At 45.5% G+C, this 22,631-nt stretch overlaps 1 protein-coding gene across 1 annotated transcript in view; it reads left to right on the forward strand.

The window, feature by feature from the left end:
• Window positions 1-316: 316 nt before the first annotated feature.
• LOC132459082 (CUB and sushi domain-containing protein 3-like) overlaps window positions 317-22,631 on the forward strand; it is a 255,684-nt gene continuing 233,369 nt past the window's right edge. Inside the window, exons 1-2 of the mRNA XM_060053457.1 lie at window positions 317-971; window positions 17,634-17,856. Coding sequence (XP_059909440.1) covers window positions 791-971; window positions 17,634-17,856 — 404 coding nt within the window. The 5' untranslated portion in view covers window positions 317-790. The remainder of the gene's footprint in view (window positions 972-17,633; window positions 17,857-22,631) is intronic.

Below are 22,631 nucleotides of genomic sequence, written 5' to 3' on the forward strand. Positions count from 1 at the left end.
TACGCGCGCGCGCGCGCACACACACACACACACACACACACACACACACACACACACACACACACACACACACACACACACACACACACACACACACACACACACACACACACACACACACTCCGCACCCCACTCTGCAGCAAATATACATGCTTTCATCTCTTGATTTGTTGCCCACACACGTCAGCCACGTTATGCAAAGGATGCTCTCCTTCACACACGAACGCATGCTCGTGCGAGCAAGCGAGCGACTGCACACACACACGCACACATGCACGCAAGCACGCATGCTCCAACTAGTTTGAACGCCAGTCGGTAACGCGTGTGTTCAAACTCTCTCTCCCTCGATCCCTCTCTCTTGCCCTCTCTCCCTCCCTCTCTCTCTCTTCACTCTCGCTCCCTCGCTCTCCCACTCTCGGTTTCTCTCCACCACCTGCCCACTTCCCCCTCCGACACCCCTGCCTGCCTTATGTCGTCGTGATTTCAGGGAAAAATAATTTCGGATGGAGGAGAATGTAGCGTCGGAGCGGAGCACCCAAGCAGGTTTTCTTTGGACTTGATGCCCCTCCGTGCGGAGATGGTTGAGCCCTCCTCATCCAGGCTGCTTTGGTACCCTCCTAAAACCCAGCGCTGCTCACTCGGTTCCAGCCATCATCTGACATAGCCGGGCAGGCAGGATCGCCTGTCTCTGGTCTGAGAGAGGAGAGGAGGCAGCGTAACCAGCCCTAGACCCAGTGCCCAGTCAACAGCCTTACTAGGGGAGAGTACATGGTATAGTTTTTTGATTTTGATGATGAAGGGGATCCACAGAGACGGATATTACGACGGATCTATCGAGCTCTCTGACTTGTTCAACAGAAGATGCATCAGATGTGGCCGAGGGGACTTGGTTCGAGCTAAAAGGATGAGGATTAGGACGGGGATCCTATTTTGGAATCTCGTCTTTTCGCTGATGTTCACTTGTGTCAAAGGTACGTCACTGCAGCAATGGGTCTGATGTTTATGGTTTTGTTGGACTTGGTTCTGTTTCGTTGGGTTTGAACCCGATGTTATTTTTCTGGCATTAACCGTCCAAGGCGTACGTGCGTAAAATGTGCGCGTCATCGGGAGGGAGTTTTTGGGACGCGTTTCCCAAGGTTTAGCGCTCAATGCAGGCTTTGAGTGGATCACTCCATAGATATTCCTGCGGTAGCCCACTCTTCTTCAGACATCCTACGTGAGCTGGTTCCCTCAGTGTGCCAACGTGTGGATTGTGGAATTGCATGGACACGCACTGCATATTTCGTACCCTGCGATGCGTCGAGTTTCTAATGCATTTAGTCCCCCCCCCCCCCCGATTTCTGGGTCGAGTTTCAAATATTTCTGCAGGAGTCGTGCCAGGCCACTTAAAAAAGGACTGATGTTAAACTGTGTAAATGGGTCCAAATCAATTACTAGGAGGCAGCAATCGTGTGCTGGTGTATAACTGAGTGGCCAGCAGCACCCATGCAGGTGCAAGGTGGGCTTGTTTGTATTCTAGTGGCTGTTTCTCCGGGTTGGCCGATTTCAATAGCCGGTGTTGTCTGTTAGGTAACCTCCTCTTACGTTTTTCTGCATTATTTTAAACGGCGATACGCTGCACTTTGCATTATTTCATATTCTTTGACGATGCGATTCAATTTTTGTATCATGCAGTTAAAACTAAGTATGGATGTTTAGCGTTTACATGACATTGAGCAAAATGTTCTTGCCAGGAACTATCGGAATTCTTATCTAACACACACGAACACGCACACGCACGCACGCGTGCACACACGCACAGGAATACTCTCAAATCCGCACTTGGCTTGTAATAAATGAACCAAACTGTTGCTCATACGCCACGACACAGCAGTAAATCAGACATAGCGTTGATTTTCCTGTGCGTGTGTGCGCGCGCTCCACTGTGCGTGTTTGTGAATGTGCTTCTATGTGAGAAAGGGAGAAACAAATAACCAAGAGTGGTGTGTTTTTGAGAGAGAGAGAGAGAGAGAGAGAGAGAGAGAGAGAGAGAGAGAGAGAGAGAGAGAGAGAGAGAGAGAGAGAGAGAGAGAGAGAGAGAGAGAGAGAGAGAGAATTTCCAAATGTAGGCCTTTGTAAGTCATGGACGCTGTCAGCTGATTCCCTGCAGTCCCTGCTCCAGTCCATATATTACTTGATTCGATACCTGTTGTGTAATTGTGTGCGTGTGTGGTGGGTGGGTGGTGGGTGGTGGGGGGATGCATGTGTCTTTGTGTCTTTGTGTGTGTGTGCGCGCAGGTGTTTGTGTGTATGTGTGCGGGAGCCAGAGAGGGGGAGAGGGAGAGAGAGAGATGGAGAGGGAAAGAGAGAGAGAGTCTGGGACTTTGTGATTTCTGTTTCGGGGCCTCATTACTGTTTTTCCATTGTGAATGTATTTCAGAGTAATCCATTCAAAATGTCAAGCTGCTTTTCAGGGTTATTATTTCTGCGGGCTCCAAGCACATCGCATGTGTGTGTGTGTTTGCATGCACACATGCGGGTGAACCCGTGCTCCGGTATCTCCCCCATTAGTATGTACAGCAGCTTTTGGCCTGCTTACGGGCACCATCCCTGCACAATGACATCCTCCATATCGTGGGCATAGGAGCATTGGAATATCAGTGATTTTGTTAATAGTCACGGATTTCTATCATGTTTAAGTAATCAATCATGAAATGATTTCTCATTACGGGGAGACTGTGTTGTTTGAACTGTGCCACCGCGTTTCCCATGCGATACTTTGGCAAACCAATGTTTCCATCAGGGCTAGGTTACGGTATATTACCATCGATTAAGGATCTTACAACAATACAGCTCTCTCTTTGAGTTTCTCTCAGAGTATCGGCAACACAGAAATCCCGTGATTCATTAATCTGACACAAGCCACGTATGTGAACCACCACATGTAGGGCAGGCCTGCAGGTAGCCTTTGAATTGACATGCTGATTGTTCTCCCTCGTGTGTGAACCTCATGTCTGCCTCATGGGGGGGATGAGGCGAGTCCATCGCAGCATGCTGCATGTTTCATCTCCACCCACATCGTGGCGATGTGGGACCTGGGGTCCATCACCCACCCACCCAGCCCTGTCTCTTATTAGCGGGAGCCAGCTAACCGGCGGTGTACAGGGAGGAGGTAGGTGAATGGATGGTGATGGTAGTGGTGTTAGTGGGTGGTGTCCTTGTTTGGGAAGGAGAGGAAGGAGGAGGAGGAGGAGGAGGAGGAGGAGGAGAAGGAGAAGTGTGTGGTGGTGGTGGCGTTAATGGTGATGGTTGGGGGTGTTAAAGAGTGGTTGGGGGTGGTGGTGGTGGTGGTGTCCTTGTTTGAGGAGGGAGGAGGAGGTGGAGGCAGAAGAGTGGGTGGGTGGGGATGATTGGAGTGCAGTTATTCTCCAGCGAATGCTCGTGATAGTTGACACACTGTGCGCAGAAGTGAAAAAGAAAAGACGAGAAATATGAAAGCGCGCATCGCCGTAGTCGGGGCCGGTGACTCACGGAGACGCTGGCGTAACATCGTGCCGTCTTCACTTCCCACACTTTGTTCTCAGCCACATCACCGTGGGCTATGCACCTGGTTTGATGTGGAATTATCGTTCCTCTGTAACGCCGGTGTTGCGCGTCGCCGCCTCGCTCTTTGAAGCCGTGGCCAGAGGCTCGCCCAGAGACGACACGGAGACGCCGACCCTTGGTGTTGTCAGGGGGAGGGTTGCGATCCCCGGTTATCCACACACATTTACATGCTGCCTCTGTTGGTGACGTTGTAAGAGCAGAGCAACAAAGGTCCCTCACACACGTTCTAAACCCCCGGGGGGGGGGGGGGTTCTTAGGCTTGTTGTAGGTGGGTGAGATGGTGGGAGGGAGGGTGGGAGAGGGAGAAGGGGGAGGGGGGGAGAAAGGGAGTGAGAGACATAAGGGTTTGAGAGAGAGATGGTAGAGAGAGAGATACGAAGGTTTGAGAGAGAGATAGACGAGAGAGAGATACAAATGGGTTTCAGGGAGATGGGAGAGTGATAAAGGTTGTGAGAGAGAGATGGGAAAGAGATATAAGGGTTTGAATGAGATGGAGAGAGATATAAAGGTTTTAGAGAGAGATGGGGGAGAGAATTAGATTCATAAGGGTTCAAGAGAGAGATGGGAGAGAGAGAGAGAGAGAGAGAGAGAGAGAGAGAGATACATAATGCTTTGAGAGAGAAATTGGAGAGATACATAAGGCTTTGAGAGAGAAAGATGGTAGGGAGATGGGAAAGAAGGGAGGGGGGAGATGGAGAAAATGGGAGCAAGAGGGAGACGTGAATCATGGCTTTTTTCATGATAGGAAGTACAACTGTGTCATTGACTCCCCTGGGGACACAAGCAGAAACCGTTTGCTGAGCTCAAAACACTCAGCGACTTAGGAAAGTAAAGTGTTGTTTCACAATTCACCTGCGTCACGTCATAATCTCATTGGTAGGCAGGACAAAATGTGCCGGCGGTATGCATCCATTAAACACAACAACGGCTTGTACTTTAAGTCCCGTCGTTAAGCAGGAACCAGAGAGGGCCTGATTAGCCAGCGAGCTATTATAGCGAGGTAATGTGGTGGACCCTCCTCTTGCTGTTGTCCACTGGAGCGCACACCGAAAGCTATTAAGGGCTATGCCAGCCACCCTGTATGTAGAGGGGGTCATTGTGGTTTTATAAATGTATTAAGTATGTCGTAAAACAGTCTGCAAAAGTTCTTGGACATGGGTTCTGTACAATTTCCCTGTTTGATTGAGCCCTCAATTCGGGTCAATTGTTAGTAGCTCAACAAAGAGTGAGTCATAATCCATCTCCAATTAGTCTTAATCCTGTGACATATGATTGTTTGAAGGGGACTCGGGAGATGAGAGGGAAAGGCAAGATCGTTTAGCACTCAGCGAGGCGAGGGTTCCCCATATCAAAGGCACCCTCACTTCCTGTGTTAGGAAGCCGTTTCACGTTAAGTAGGAAATGAGGACACCACTAATGAGTGTGCGAGTGATGAAGGAGGAGGGCCGTGTATTGGTCGATAAGGATTTGATTGGGGATTATGTGTTATCAATGGTGTTTTGTGGATGAAATGAAGCCGGCCTCCTCCGCTGGACTGGCTAGACTAGGCGGACTCGATCATAAAAACCTTTCTCGGTTACAGAGGAAATGAGAAGACATTGTAAAAAAGAAATCAATTTCCTGTTCCTGCTTCTGTTGGAACGGTTGGTTGTCAATGTTATTGAGAAATGGAGGTGATTTGACAGTGTTTTGGCATTGAATGGAAGTATTAGGGTATGACACCACCTGAACTTGGGTTTTAAGGAACGACCACCTTTAGGTGGCATTATAAATAACCACTCTTATAAAATCACGGCATGCAGAGCTGTATTTGAAAGAAAAAGGTCAGGAAAGTGTTTAAACATTAAAAACGATATCGTGTATTAGATCCTCAGCAGTTAGTTGGAAGTCGTGTTCTGCCTCCAGTCTTGTGTTCTATCCCGAATTACATATGTATGATATCAATTATAACACTAATATATCAGACTGAGACAACAATGTTTGCTGATATTTGGCAACGTGATAACCTAATTAATTCATCGCCGCACAAAGCAACAAGCAGGATCCCCGATAAGATTCAAGTGAGATTATTACGTGTTTGTTGTGCATTGGTTTGTTTATCCAGAGTTTTCCTGGGCTCAATATCTGAATTTCTTACCCAGGGAACAATTTTGAGCTTGGTGATTGGATGATGCTTTGTTTACACAGTGATCTGTGGGATTTCGGCCCATCATTTGTCTTGTACCCTTGACTCCCTTTCAATGAACCAAAAGTTGTTTGTACTGATGATTCTACCTGCAGGGTTTGAGTCCTGTCCAAGAATCGGCTCCAATTGCCTGCACAGCCCTTCAGACAAGATGTATTGCCCCTCATATAACACACACACACACACACACACACACACACACACACACACACACACACACACACACACACACACACACACACACACAATAAATGTAGGTGTCCGTAATACAGATATTTTACATCTTCTAATGGAATCCCTTCCACATCTCTCTTTGGCAAGCGGACTAAACGGGGATGCATTGGCACGTCTCTGCAGTCAACAGCCTTCCAGATGATGCCTCACTGTGGAAAAACACACGGGCAGGAGAGACAAGGCAGTAGACATGGTTTCAGCAGAATGATGGTCCACGGAGCACTTCTCCTGAAGGAAATGAACAGATTGTTGATAATTATCTTCCGTCCGTCTGTTGCACCCAAAGTTTGGTCCCTAGCGTCTTAGCACCACTCTGTCTCCGCGCTGTCGTTCGTCGCATAAAGACGGAAAACGCAAGACTTTTTTCTTTTGGGGGGGATCGCCGGCAACCCGGGAATCGTTAATTACCGGCCTGGTTGCTGTCACCTGGTCGCATGAATCCCCTTCAGAAGCCCCCCCCCCCCCCCCCCTCATCGTATTTCAACCCCTCCGGATTGATTATGTAACAAAACTGGATCAACTGCTGTCGGGGCTCGTCAGGAAACGCGATTGGTCCGTGTTATAATTATACCCTTTTCCTGCCGAGAATGTGGGGCAGTGCTCCCCTCCGAGAACCCGCTGCTGGAGTTTTCCATCTCTGACACGTTGCCGTGGATGACAGCGGCGGCGGCGGCGGCGGTGGTGATGGCAGCCCTGGAGGGACTTCTGAGGAGTCAGACATGGCGGCTGGGCTATCCTCCAGATGCGTGCGCTTTGCGTCCGTAAGTGGAGCAGGCAGCGGGTGGGTTTTTCCGGTGGTCAAGCAGGTCCCGGGAACCAGGAATGGCACATGGCGGCTCCCCTGACACGCAGGGGGGGTTTTAGTAAACTCCACTAATTGGGTTGTCCTTTCAGCGAGGAGCAAAGTGCTTCCCTCCCCTGGCCTGTGGCTGGTGGGTTTTGGACCCAGACCACGGCTCTTAAATGTTTCTGTCAGCTCCACTCAGATGGTGTGCTATAGTTTGCTGAATCTGATTAAGTCTCCCTGATTCTATTTTTTTTGTCGTTCCTTAGGTATCTGTTTTAATGTAAGCAGTCCTCCCGGGAAATGGGAGGAGGAGGAGGATTGGCTATATCTTGTCCTCGGGCTCAAAAACATCTTAACCCACCGTTTCGTGGAGATAAAGTCGGAACAGACGGGGGGGGGGGGTGAGGGCTGTCTTGTCTGGAGAGAGCCAAAGCTTGGGATTCAGGGTGGGGAAGGGGAAGGGGAGAGGCTGATGATGACTGTCGGTGCACCCTAGGTGTCGTTTTCAAAGAAGATTAAGCCCTGTCTGTTGTGTGAAGGCATATTCACTGATACCATCTTTGCCTGGGATCCCTGGCCGCCCCTGTGGCTGGAGTTAATGGCTTTCAAAGAGTATCAAGCATGCTTTATGCTTTGGAAGCTCCACGGAAAAAAGGTAATGGGATCAAAAGGAAAAGGAGATGATTCAAAAGGTTTTTGGTGCCGCCGCCTTGGAAAACAGACGTCTTCCATCGCGGTCGCCGTTTCAGATCAGCATGTTTGTGTGAGACGTGGTGATGATCAAACGGGCGGTTTATACATGGCGAGGGGAAACAGACCAAAGAAGTAGAAAAGAAAACACATGCTGTTTATGTGATGCAGCTCATCCGAGTACGCTTGTAGGTGGATGTTGTTTTAATAGGTTTAATGGGTTCACGGTGTGAGCCACGTCTGTCTCAAGATAGTTTTCTGTCCAAGCTTTTAATCGATAATATGGAAATCCGAAGTCTGTATTAATTATTATCTAAGATAGGCAGTCGTTTTTGACTTTATTTGACATGAATATCAAATATATCTCCCTCGATCGATAGACTGCTAAATCTATCTTCTGATATATACACTGTATGTTCAAATGAAAGTGGTTGAGGCCACAATAGTGGGATGTTGAAGTACTATAGTACCCTTGCCTTGTTTAATATTGCATGTGTGACCAGCTGTTGGTCAGCCCTAGAAGGCTTCCCAGCGTGTGCTTGGTTCAGCACCGTGTTGACATGACTGGTTCCGTCTGGTACTTGTTGGGTCGGAGGTCTGGTGCAGGAGCAACAAATCAATAGGCCTACAGAATGGTCATTGAATTCCAAGGAGTCAATGGACCTCGGAATAAATACGATTTAACCTCCTCGTAAAATTAGGGTTGATCATAATTCTCGCGGCTGCGATTGAATAACGTGTCACCGGCAACTGTGAGCACCCCTGGAGACTTTGATCTGGGCGAGGGTAAGGGGGAAATAAAAGAGAAGGGAAAACTCCATCGCTCCTGCAGAGCTGGCTCTATTGAGAATTGACAAAGGCAGCACACTTGCATGAGGCTGGGTGGTGTACACTTAACCGAAAGGTCATTGATTGGCTGATCATCTCATCTCCGGGACCAATGCTTGGTGGCTTTTGCCTTTTAGCCTAGCTCGTTGGCTGCAAATTACATGGCCCTGTTGTCCTTCTACGGACTTTCCATGTGATCACTCGCTAATAAATCCGAGCTTATTAGGGGATATGTGAGCTCGAACGGAAAACGTGTGACGATAAAAAACAAGGCTTTCTTTTTCTCTTTTGTCAGGGCGATGATCGAGTGACTTTCTCTTGTTCTCGTTGTTATCTGCGAGAACTTGGAATTGGATTTCTGGCCTCCTTCATATTCTTGGTGTAGGCCTACCGGAGACCTCACAGTGGAAGGCTGGAACCTGTAGCGACACAGCCCCCGTAGCACTTTGAGTATGCACTGTTGTTCATCCATAAAATACAGACAAATGAGGAACATACAAATACTTTCCCCAGAGGAACGTAAATATTATTATTTTATCCTCCTGCGGGGATGTTCTGCGAGAGCGTTCGCCGAATATGTGATAAGCCGGTGTGTCTGTGTGCCTTCCTTTGCATTTAAGTGTGTAAACGCTCTCATTTATTTTTGTTTTGCATTTTCTACCTCAACGGTTGGCAATTTTACACCACCCATTACGGAATACTTCCTTGCCCTTTTCCAAATTGTAATGACACCCTCGTGAGCCAATAGTTGCTCTCTCTGCTAGCCTACAGAGCAGCCCAGCCAGCTGACTGTGATTACGACCGACTCTTTCAGCGGGGAATCGTGTCGATGCAGCACAACCATGCGGATGAAATGCCTCTCGTCGGTCCCCTATCCATTTAAGGTGGCTGCTTTCTAAAGTTTGCTGTCAAAAGCGCCCGGCAAGTCATTTTCTGTTGTTCTGTCTCCCTCGCAATGATGGTAAAATTACTTCCACATTTTGTGTCAGTGGCACCAGGGAAAAGCTTGCCATAGATCTGAGATAAAAATTGCTTGGATCTCTCTCTCTGTAAGAAAAACGAAAAAACATGCGCTTCTATTTATAAACCCCTAACTGCTGTTGCAGCCCTGATTGTCTCATGATACAAAGCGGGACGGTTCCCTGCCTAAGACGATGACAACAAACAAGTAGTGGAAGTAATTCAACAACCTTGTGCTCCCCCCTCGATGCGATGGGTGGTGTTGAGACGTTTTTTCCGGTTGTTTCTCTCTTCTTCCTCTCGTTCCTTCTCTTTCACAAGTTCCACTTTGGGGTTTGCTGTTTTTTCCCTCGCCCCCTGAGAACGAATATTAAAGCAGTTGCTTATTTTTTTGGATAAGTTTAACAAGTGGGTTTGTGACTGTATCTTTATCTATATATAGGTGTGTGTGTATATGTATATAAAAAAAGAAGGCTGCCGTGATTGCCCCTCTGCTGCAGTTTTGTAGGTAGGCAAATATAGGACACAGTTGTTGCGGCAACGATGGAGCAGCACATAAAGTGTGTCCTTGTGTCAGCTGACCTTTGTTTCGCTGGGTAAGGGCTCTCTGTCAGACAGCGGTGGGTTCTCGAAGCTAGTGTCACTGATGGATATCTCTCTTTTTGGCTGACTGTTCGCTAAGGTCACGCACAAATCAATATGGGCCTATTTAATTTCTTTTAGTTTTTTTTGTACTTTGATTGCTAGGCAAACAATGTCAGGCCTGCTCCCAGATTCTGTCTGGTCATCGTCGTCGCTTGAACAAGATGAAATACTAGGCCATACGAGGGACCTGCCCTTGACTAAGCGTGAGTTATTAGGTCAATCTCGAGAAAATGGAGGAAATATCCAGACGGGAAGGGAATAATATGAGAACGTTAGGCCTGGGCATACCAGGCCAGACTCCTCTTTAAGTGTACCCTTTTATAGAAATATATTTATAGAACTGCAACTACATTCAACCGCGTTGAATCGTTCAAACATACACCACGTGTGTTTTCTATGTTATAGTGCTAACTACAATAATGCTTCCTGCATTGGTCGTACAATAATACAAACTGTGGTTACATAAAACAGGCTGTGATCAAGGAATGCACTCTCTAATTATAAATTTTCTCAGGGAAAATACGTATGACTCTCTTAAATATGTGTAAAAAATAGTATCCATTGGTGCCAAGATTGACACTGATACTATGTGTGGGATGTGGGTGTCCTTTGTTGACCTTCTGAAGGCAGGGCATGCTGGAGACAGGGCATACTGGGAGTCTCATTGGCGTGTGTGCCGGCTGGTGTGGACCACACATTTGATGAACCAAGGCAATGTTTACTTTCTCTGTCCCTAATAACCGATTCAGTTGGCAACCAATTGACGAAGGGCTGTATTAACATAGCCTGAACACCCTGTATCATGCATTATGTATTTTTACAAATGTAACCTTGATGGCCAAGGGAAGAGGGCATGGCTAAGTCGTTCATTAGCTTATTCCTAGTGCAAATACCTAGCAAATACCACACATGTAAAACCTATGAATTCACAAATGCATTGCGCATACACACAAATGCTCACATTCGCACAGACGCAGAGACACGCACACGCACACACACACACACACACAGGCATATGCAAACATGCATAAAATGTGCACACACACGCACAAACTCAAACATACGCGCGCACTCACACACGCACGAAAACACACACAAGCACCCCCACACACACGCAGGCAATGGAAACATGCACAGGTTTTAACACACTCGACTCTAATGTGAAGCAAGGCTTTCATTTCCCAACCACAACACTAGAGCACAACAGTACCAGACAGGCAGTGACGACAGAAGGCGGGTTAATGCTGCTGCTGCTGCTGCTGCTGCTGCTGCTGCTGCTGCTGCTGCTGCTGCTGCTGCTGCTGCTGCTGCTGCTGCTGCTGCTGCTGCTGCTGCTGATGTTGTTGTTGGGGCCGTGATGGATAATGTGTTGGTCTCAAGGCCAGAGGTAAATGTAACTATTTGAGCAGCAGCAGGGACCGATCTTGACAGCACTTGTCTGCCAGCGTGCCCACACGCCTGCTGAGGCCCCCCCCCCCCCTCACCGCCAGATTTATGTGTTATGATACTGATTCATATTTTGAACCCCCTATTTTCCCCTACCGTGCGATCGCAGCGGGCTGCTCACGCTTTTTTTCATCACAACTTATGGCCCACATCACGCCACGGCGCCCGCGCCTCGCGTCCGTGGCGCTCACCTCGGGGGGGACGATGGTGGCGGGGGCGGTGGCGGTGGCGTCGGCGTGCTCGAGCTAGTCGTGCAAATCAGACTTTAGATTAACAATCTCAAATCTCGATGGCAGACGCGCCCAAATATGGGCGAGCAAGGCGTTTTCACTTTCTCTCGCTTCATATTTTTGTTTCGACCAATCATGTCGCTGGAGGATCAGGGGGAGGGGGAGCTGTGAGCGTGTAATTGGCTATCAACAGCGAACACAAACCTCGACTTGCACCAGTAAACTGTGAAAAAAGTTTTCGGTAAAGGTTTCAAATCAAAAACAGTGCGGATCAGCCCACTGTAGATACAGACTTATTAAAATCCCCCTTCTCCTAGCCTCATCCGCTGGAGCAAATTAGTTTCGTACTAGAATATCTACGTTACGGATCAGGAGGCAGGATGTAGCTCCACCCCTTTTCAGTGTCTCAGTTCCGGCCCGGGCTCTGGGTTCCGTCTCCTCCCAGGAGTTCTGCTGTAAGGAAGCCCCAACACTGAAGTTATGGCTAGCTGAACTAATTGACACACTCCACTTTGAGAGGATCCGATACATCACTAAGGACAATCGGAGACTTTTGTAAAGATTTGATAACCTTAGGTGTCTTAATTGCAGGACAGGTCGAGTCTTGAATGCAGTCTGGGGTGGGTTGTTGTGGATAAGGGGATTAAGGCATTTTTTTGTTTATATAAAAAAGAAGCACTGTAATAATGATTAAAATATTTCGAACAGGAGTTCTGCTGTAACATAGTAGGCCAGCTGGATCCCAGCCTACACTATAGGTAATATTAGGTCGGAGTCAGGCGACTAACTGATGAGCAATACATCAGCAGCATAGTTAGGGCCCTGGCAGTAAATGGGTTTAATGCATGTCCCCTGCTCTGTGAAGGAGGTATATGGGTTTCGGTTGTCTTTTTTTCTCCCCTTCCTTTGAAGCATGAGCAGATGTTTACAATGGGCTTTTTATAGATGGACATTTATTTGAGATGATGCCGGTGCTTAACATATTACAAGCTGGTTTAATGCACTGCGCGGAGACCAAGGGATCTTCCTGATTTCAATTTTTTGTTCAGAATGGATGGCTTACAGGGAGGAGAGCCAAATACAAAGCTGGGGATAGACAGAGCGAAGACAGGGGAGGTTGGTGCGAGAGAGAGAGTGAGCGAGAGAGAGCGAGAGAGTGAAACGATGAAGCGATTGTGAAGGATTCTGAGAATGCGCAGTTGAATGGGCAGTGAATGAAAGGGACACGCCGGGGACTCTAAATTGGCATGTGTCTGTCTTACCCAGTTAAAGAAGACTTGTTTAATTCCAAATTCCTCATTGTGCTTCCAGGAGGGGCGTTTGCTGGGTTAGCTTTGTAGTGGCTTAGCTCCTCATGTGTGGGGAATACATTTTTACTTTCCAAAAACAGTTGAATATGTGTTCAAGATAGATTTTACAAGATTGTAGTTTGTCTACAAATACACAGATAATGAGGCACTATTTCCAGCTCTTTGATTATTGGGGTACCTGTGATGCGCTGCTGACAGGTTACCCCATGTAGACAACCAAGACAGAAGCAGAAATAATAGAATTGTTCCAGCGGCGCAAACTACAATTTTGTTACGTTGGTACTAGCGCTTATTTTGTGAACAAAACGACTATTCTGGACACACTGGAAAACTTGACAAACTGGAAAAGATAGTTCCCCTCACATGAACAGGAGCGAGGCTACTGTAACTCTGCCAGTCAATGTAAGTGGCTATCAGAGAGCAGATGCTAACCCAGTGAGCTCCCCTCTTGGACACACAATGAGGAACTTGGAATCAAACAACTGGTCTGAATCTGGTCTGAATGGGTAAGACCGGCTAATGGCAGTTTACAGACACCCCATTGTCACCCTTTAAGGTACATAAGAGAAAAAGGGAAACTTGGTAAGAGAGATGCAACAAAATGATAGATTGTTGTGAGAGAGAGAGCGACAGAGAGTTAGAGAGAGAGAGAGAATAGCAAAGAGCTTGTGTTCCATCAACCTCCAGGACATCAGAACTATCAGCCGCACACAAACATCACTATCACGTAGCTCACACAACCCACTCTGAACAAGGCCCATTATTCATTGAGTGCATGACATGCAACGATATATCAGGGAAAAACACAACACTTCAAAGTTGTCCTTCCTCCCCATTGGTAAGAAAGCCTGGCAGAATTCTTTGATTCTGCAATCTTTCTCCAAGTCCCGCAGAAATGTGCGCCTAATTGGGGATGGGGTTTGCGTCAGCCATCAGCACAGGTGTTGACAGCTGGTGGTTTTTAGTCAGATTTAATAGCCATGATAGGAGCCAGCATTACTAATCATAGACTGCTGTTAAGTAGGCTATGTATGCTTCCTGCTCCGCGCTTAGAAGGGTTCACTCGATGAAGTGGGTCACAGTCATCTTGGCAACACAGGCTTTCAAAATGGCCCTAATGGTATCCAAAATCCATGATTGTAATGAATATAACCTGATTTAAACTCTTGCAGAAGAAACGACTTGCTTTCTATTATGCAATTTCAGGTATCGCTTCTGGTACAGAACTTTTCAGCGGTAGGGGGTGCGGTTTCTCCCCTGTAGCCGAGTTATGATTGTGAGATTTGTTGATAAAAAACTGGGAAATTTGTAATTTGGCAGGCCATATAAGTATAACTAATGTCAAATGTAATTATTTCACAAAAAAAGGGACATTTATATTTGTCCTATTGTTATCATGCTAAATTTTTGTACTGTAGTAAAGGATTTTGATTTTACTGGGCTCCTCCAGAATGGGACATAGGGTTGGGGTTGTTGGAAGCCAGCTTATTGTAAGGTTTGCAGATAAAATACATGGCCTGGTGCTCCATGTTGCCATGCAGGAGATCTCATTGAGGCCCCGTTTACACGAAGGGAAAACGCAGATATTTCCACGCGGTTTGGCCTCTCATTTACACGAAAACGCAGTTTTTATCACAGAAAACGATCATTTCTAAAAACTCTGGCCAAAGTGGAGATTTCTGAAAACGCCGGTTATGCATTGTCGTGTCAACGGGTAGAAACGGGGTTTTAGGTTCTGAAGCGTCACATTATGCGCCAGGAAATGCCTAACGTCATATGAGCGCCCTATGTTTACAGTTTGTTTGTTACAGGAAGACGCTCGTGTTATTCGTTGTTGTTGATTCTGAGGATTCTGATTGGCTTGCATGGCTTTATCCTTCTCCCTACACTGCCGCCCATAGGTTTGACATAGTTATAATGGCGCTCTACGGCGTATTTATGCGTTTGATGTAAACGACAATTTTTGTGTGCACACAAAACGATGTTGTGTGCACAATGTTATTTTTGAAAACGGAGGGTAAACCAGATGGCTGGTTTAACCTGTGCACACTGATTGCTCAACGTGCAACAGGTGTGCAGGCTCAACCAGCCCCAGACTCCAAACAGACTCGGCCAGGTAAGGCTGCTACAACAAGCCATCGTCCGCACACACAAACACACTACTATATAAGGGTATCTTTCTATACTATTCTATTCACTCCTGCCTGTGGTATAAAGTCGATAGATAGACACCCTGTGTAGTGAGGTCAGTCAAGACCAATCAGATCGACACGAGACTAATTACCAACAAGTTTCTTGGAATTAATATTCATCAGCAGGCTAGAATCTTGGCCATTCCAGAATCGATTTTAAAACATTCGAAAAAAATCCTATTTTTATAAAATGGGGACATTCCCGGGGACAGCTCCAGCCAGGACAGGAACAGTTATCCAGAAACAGGGAATGTCCCCCGGTAGACGGAATGCCCCAGAAACAGGGAATGTCCCCCCGGAAAACTGTGAATGTCCCCGGAAAAACGGAATGGCCTCGGGAAACAGGGAATGACTTCGGGAGGTAGTGACCCCGGAAAACTGGGAATGTCCCACGGGAACAGGTATCTCTCATAAGACTCAATGTTCAGCGTTGAGTCTTGGGCCCCGTTTACACGAAGACGCTTGCGGGTGAAAACGACAAAATATTTTATCGGAAGTCAAGGTTCAAGGTTCAAGGTTGCTTTATTCATACCCGTGGGTAAATTTGGTTTGCAGGGCAAGAAAAGGGCGTTCACACACTTAGCATACACAAGGAAACAGGGAATGTGAGTGCCTTTCGTTTAGACGGTGACAGCGTTTTTAGGGCATGAAAACGCATAAATCTGAAACCACCCTCCAGAGTGGAAAAGTTGAATACGCTCCGCCGTAGCGTTTCCTTCTACACTGCCAAGACGCAAAACACTGCTCAGATCTGCTCACGTCGCGTACGCATTTACGTCACATACATGTGCCAGTACAAGGAAATAAACAAACATGTCAGATTATTTCCATGCGTCGGACCTTCAAGCTGCTCTGGCAGCTCTAACAAGCGTACAGCAGTGTTTCCACGAAATGTACAGGATATATACAGATAGTGTTACTGAACAGAGAAGGATCTTTTTGGTTTTTGCGGCACGGATAAGAGAAGAAGGAAGATTCTACGCATGCGCTCAGACATGGCGGTGTTGTGTGATAGTGTATCACAGCACCACCTCGCCGCCTGGCATGCATACCCAATCGAATTCCACACACTTTTGCGTCACCGTATGCATGCAGATTTCCACCCGAAAACTATCGTCTAAACGCGGAATAAAAAGTGAAGACGCGACGCCACTTTTGCGTCTTCTGGTCAGACCGTCATCGTGTAAACGTAGCCTTATGCGAGGCAGAGGGTGTATTTTAGATAATTAACCTATTACCACAAAGCTTTGTGCGGGGGGTAAAAGCTCTTGTTGTGGTTTGCAAACACAATGTCAGAATGATTTTAAAGCATTCTTTTATTTTCCAACTTGATGTGTAAGTGCTGCATCAGGTCCGCTTCACTGCTGTCTTGATGAGGTGACTCAAACATCCACGGGGTCAGAAGCTAATTACACTAAAGGGAAACAGAAACCGGCATTCTTAATTAAGTCTGCTCTTCATTAAGCGATGTGCGACATCATCACAAAGAAATGCAATCATAGTTGTTATAAGTAATTAGATGCGTTTGCGATGGTTAAAAAGGGCAGGTGTCAGGCATGCTCATTTAAAACACAAAGAATAGTAGCCATATAACAAAGGCCTATTGTACATTGGGGAAGGAGGTAGTGGCCAGCTGTTGATTTGGCCCGGCGTTTGTCTCGTGCCCCATGAGACACTTTTCCACTCGTCCACCTGTGGTTTATAGTTCAGTTCTGTGGACATAGACTTCTCTCTCTCTCGCTCTCTCGCTCACTCTCTCTACCTCGCGCTCTCTACCTCTTCCTGGCTCTCTACCTCTCCATCTTCATATCTATCTACCGTTCTATCTAATATTAATGTCTGCAAGTTCAAAGCAAAGCAGTTCTTCCCTAAAGCCCTTTGCATTGCTATTTTCTGTAGCTGGTCCCTTTCACCCTAAAATTGTACTATTAAGGTATTTTGGTAAACACAGCCTGATTGATATCAGTCTTCATTAACCTGGCTACCTTGAACACTATAGGATATAATGGAATCAGAGGTCAACCGTTTATGAGATGATTCAGCTACATAATTACCTCTGCTACTTTACTAGCATCTGTAACGCCGTGGAAGAGTGACCCTTCTTTCTGAAGGGCCAGATCTTAGGAGGTGGATAGTGGAAAAACCGACAAGTATATACAGGGGCAGCATGTGATTCAGAAAGTAGAGCGGGTTGGCTGTTAACTGGAAGGTTCCTAGTTCGATCCCCGGAGTGTTGAGGTGTCCTTGAGCAAGACGCCTCACCCTAACTGCAGGCGAGCTGGCTGTTGCCTTGCACGGCTGACAACGCTGTTGGTGTGTGAATGTGCGTATGAACGCGTGATTGTTTGCTTTGAGTGGCCACTGATTAGAAAAGTGCTATATAAATGCAGTAAAGGTGGTATGTTTGCAAGGCTACAATGTGGTTCAAATCGTTTTGGAAAAAGCATGCGTACTCCTTCATCTTGAAAGTGTCCAGTATCCCCAAATCTCCGCTGTTCACGACTAAAGCTCACTATGTTGTTTTCTCTCCCCTCTCCCCAGGGTTCATCCATACGTGTGGCGGCACTTTAAAGGGGAGGAACGGGACGATAGAGAGCCCAGGTTTTCCGTACGGATATCCCAACGGAGCCAACTGTACCTGGGTGATTGTGGCCGAGGAGAGGAACAGGATCCATATAGTTTTTCAATCTTTCGCGGTGGAGGAGGAATATGACTTTTTATCTTTGTACGACGGGCACCCGCACCCCGTCAACTTCAGGACAAGGTGAGGACGAGCGGCTCATCCACATTTTAAGCACACTTATCAGGAGATACTGTAGAAAGAGCGTATAGCAAAGGGGCTTTCAGCAGTGAGCTCTGACTATAAGTTAATATTTTATGTCAACGTTGGGTTGGATGCGTGTATCTTATCGCGTCAGAAAAGTGCCCGTAGTCACAGAAGCGAGCATTAGGATGCAGAAAAGGATGTCTGTGCTCAACTGGGGTCTTATTGGATTAGAGGAGATTCTTGCTTTTGCGTTAAGGGTTTCTAAACAAAGTCACTTTGTTTTTAATGTCTAATGAAATGCAAATGAAATTAACAATTCGATTATGCTTAATCACGAAATCAATCCAGTGCACATTTTTTGCAAAAAATTTAAGACTGAGTCATGAGTATAAGTAGAGGTCGTTATGGTTTTGAATCAGATATGATTGCTTCAAAGGCAATTATTTTAATGACAAATACAGCACAAATTCTTAGAAAAGTCCTGTATAATCTAACCAGAACCCAAAGCAACACTACTAAACTATTTTGGTAATTTTTGTGCATCACATTGCTTTTTGCAGTCACTTTTTACGCCCTAGGATTTAGTTCTTTTCTCAGAAGTGCATCTGAAATGCACCGTGTGAGAGTCAGATTAACATATAAAATGTAATATTCAGGATTCAATTTGGCCTACTTTATTCTGTGTTTAGCCGCTAAATTAGCTTTTTTGATTCCTACACTTTTGGGTCTGTTGCGGCATTTGGATGAATAAATTGGGAATTATTACCTGCACACAGCAAATATTTCACAGTGTGGTGGCACATATTCCACAGATGGCATTGAACAGATGTTATTAAAAAAAACGTTAAATTCATAATGATGATGTAAAAATGTATTCCATCTTATGACAAATCCAGCGGACTCTGAGATCGGCTTTCATTATCGGTCTGTTTTTCAGCTGTTGCTTTCCGTCGTTGTTAGTTTTCCAAGCTTTTTTAATTCATTTATATATGCACCAGTGGTACATTGTCATATTATTGGCTGTAGTTGTTGACCCCTCGTCAAATTGCTACCAGGAGCTACAGCTGGTTCCAACCATTGAACAACAATTAGTTGTTGTGCGGAATTTTTTGCTTTGGGTTCATCTTGGCACATTACATCATTGGCAATTTTTTTAAATGCCTGATTGGGAGAATCTCAAATAACAATTAAATATATGAGCTTGTCTGTATATTTTATAATTGTATTAACTGTTAAATTACAGTCTTAAATGATAGACTTCAATTGTGTATGAAGAGTAATGTAATGTTCAAATATTGTTTGAACATTATGTCTACAAACATTTTGCACTGTACACTAATTACAGGCCTACAGTATAAATAATGTGGCCTCCACATGCTACAGTTGTGCATTGAAACGTAAAAAAAATATGCATTTCAAAAATAACAACGCAACAGAGACTTATAACGATGAGGTCATTGTTGTTTTTGCCGGTGAATCGGAGCATGATGTTGCTGCGTTGACAGCCAGCGACAGCAATGGCTGACAGCTCAAACCAAGGAAAAGCCACGGCCAAGAAAGCAACCATGAGGGAAATGCACGAGGGGCATTATGCGTTGCGGCTCGCGTCGACCGCCACGCCTGCCAACTCTTCCCACGCGGATAAAGTGGCTCCATACGATGAAGACAAACGTAGAAATGCTCTTCACACATCATTAACAGGAAGATGCCTGCTAAGTCTGATGTTGGCACCAGGCGCACACAGTTGTAATTTTTTTTAAAAGTGCCTTAAAGAGCGAGCCTCTTGAGATGAACCAGATCGTTTTGGGTGGTTGTCTGTTGAAACAGCGGCGCATTTAGGCTACTTTGAAGTACAAAATTAAAACAAATGCATAAAACATGAGAGGACATAGGAAAGCTCTCTCCCGTCCCCTTCCTTATCCGAGATTCTGTTGCATGCAATCCTTCAGTGGCTTTTCTGTCACCTTCCCTTCCCAGCTCTAAGAGGTGCTGAAGGGGGTCCATCTCTACAGGAGACACCTGGTAAAGGGAATGGGGAGGTCATCCATTGATCCCTTATATACGTCACGCCATCGTACGCTTTCAACTAGGATTACACTAAAAAGGGCATGCAGAGAGTTTCCCCTTTCCTGTGTTTTCGATTGTTAACCTAACTATTTTACAAATTGTTAGCCTCGTAATTGCCAAAGTCATATTTCGACCAAATTGTGATATCTAGTGATTTTTACATTCCATAATCACTATCTGCAAAAAGGCCCTAGTCAAATAGATGACTTGGGCATTTTTGAGGCTAAATAAAAGATCAATCTTAAAATAGGGCCAATATGCTATGAGGCTAACAAAACATGGTTCCTTGAATAGTCTCATTAACCACATAAGAATGTCGGTGAGTTAAGATGACCTTTAAACCATTGCTTGTAGCTGAGAAAGTGATGTGGGGCATTTGCTTAAATGTTGATCAACTGAAGTAATACTGTGGCTGAAAACATGCTTCTCATGGATTTATTCTTCACAACGAAGAGAAGGGATAGAGAGTGCCGTGTATGCTGAGAGGAGAATAATTAAGGCCCTGGGGTTCTATTTATTTCTGCACTTGATCCGACGCCTCCATACTGCATACATTGTTGATTCAATAACTCTTTAGTTTTTCTTTTGATTCCAAAGTTTGCCATCAGCCGGGAATGTAACCACCACCCGACACTGCTGTTGCGTTAAGCCAGAAAATAATAATTCTGTGACCGAATCCTCACGGCGGAGCGGACCATATGCTGCTGCTGCTCTTACACAAGACGTTCCCTCCATAACTCTAATTACTCAGGAGCTCAAACCGCCACATAAACCCCCCCCCCCCCCCCCCCCCCCTTTTCTGACATGCTTATTGCGCAAGACATAGCACAGATCTCCATGCTTCGACTTCAAAGAGCGGCGTCTCCACCTTATGAAGTCAGGCTCTTTTGTTTTGTTTTTCCGCCAATGGGACGGTATCTTATGTGTATTTCATGTGTTCCAGACTAGACGTTTCTCCAGGATTAAGAAGAAATGTGACATCTGAGTGTGATGTTGGACATTGCTGCAGCAATGCATGTTATGTTACGTATGTTTACGACATGCCATTATCTAATTGGCTTTGCCCTCTTGATGTGAGTCGCGCATGCGTGAGTTAGTTGGTTGAATAAATGGAGTAGGAAGCTCCGACTAGAGCTCGGGGACATCGCGTCTTTGTTCATACATAACACTGAGTCAGATTCTTTTTTCAGAAGCTGATTGTGAATAGAAACCTTGATAGAGATTAAAGGGTACCTTCATTAATGAATCCCTTTTAATTAATAATGAGGTGAATTCAGACAGGAAACAGACAAAAGGTTTCTTTTACATAAAGAATCGACGCACTCATGATTAGTGTGTCCCTCCATTGATCTACTAATTTCTCTTTGCTCTCTGAAACCCTCCCATCGACATCGGTTCTTCAGGGCTGTGCTTATTGTAACATCTAGCAAGTCCACCCCATGCTTAGAAAGGGTTGGTAGCAGGCAGCACTCATTATTATTTTGATGATATTATATAGGAAGTAAAGCTGGAGCACGTTGAATTACAAAGAAGTATTCACAGAAGAAATCTTTTTATTATGTATCGTTATTGTTGCTGTTTGCGCTGATCAATGACTGTAGATTTGTCCTAATTGAATGTTGGGATGATGAGGGTAATTATGTTTTCAGTGTATCTTTAATCAATGTGTAGGCCTATGCTAAAAGAGAGGGCGGGGGTAAGGGCTGATGCATTTTGGTCATCCACAAACATAAACAACGTTTTTCTTACCATTGATTGCAGAATTAAAGTATGCCTTCGCTGTTACGTTAAACAAATACCCTTTTGGATTTCAGTGTGAGTAGCTGTGAAATGATTGGTTACAAAGACTCTTTGTGGTAATCTTAACAAAATGGAAAGTGAATATATTTCATCTTAAATAAAATCGACCGCTAACTGAGGCCTTCTCTACTTAAGTTATTGAGAGATAAGAAAGGTTTGAGAGAATGAAATTACACTTAAGTTAAATTGTGTCTGGTCACATATAGATGTAGGAAGACTTAGCTAGCCTGACCTTAATGAATCAATGGCTTTGTGATTCGGCTTCTGTTCCGATGAGGTTAATGTTACTTCTGTAGTATGAGTAACATGCTATAAATCCTCTCAAATCTGATCTAATTTGCCAATCTAAGTAATATTGATAAGATTGATTGAAAAAAATATTTAACAAACCCAAGACGGATACAAAGAAGGGGATTCAATCTGGTTCAGTTCAATATAGTTCAACATTAAGTTGTGGGCGTATTGCCTAAAAGTTGAGAGAGCCGAGAGTGTGAATCATCCTTATTCTGCACACCTGTGTAACGACGAGCGCAGAGCACTAATGGCGAGGAACAGATGAACACAAATGGCTTTTCGCTCAAAACCAAAACCCCACTGGTCATGCTCGTCATCCATCTAGAGAATCGTAGGAGGAAGGAGACGTCGTGAAACACCACCTACATGGCTCCTCTCAATGCTCTCTGCTTTAGCAATTATCTTTTGGTGGTTTTGGGGCAGAAGAACACCCTCTACTTATACCTCGTTTTCTGTGGGAAAGGCTGTGGGACAGACTTAATTGATTGGAAAATGCGACCTTTCATCCTGCAGTTATTAAAATCAATGCCTGCCCGGCGGTGGCGGTGTGATGGGGGCGTGATGTAATGACTGGGGCCACGCCCGTGCTAAAGAAGTCGATTAATCACTCC

This window comes from Gadus macrocephalus, chromosome 6 (genome assembly GCF_031168955.1).
Source record: "Gadus macrocephalus chromosome 6, ASM3116895v1".
Taxonomy (NCBI): Eukaryota; Metazoa; Chordata; class Actinopteri; order Gadiformes; family Gadidae; genus Gadus; species Gadus macrocephalus.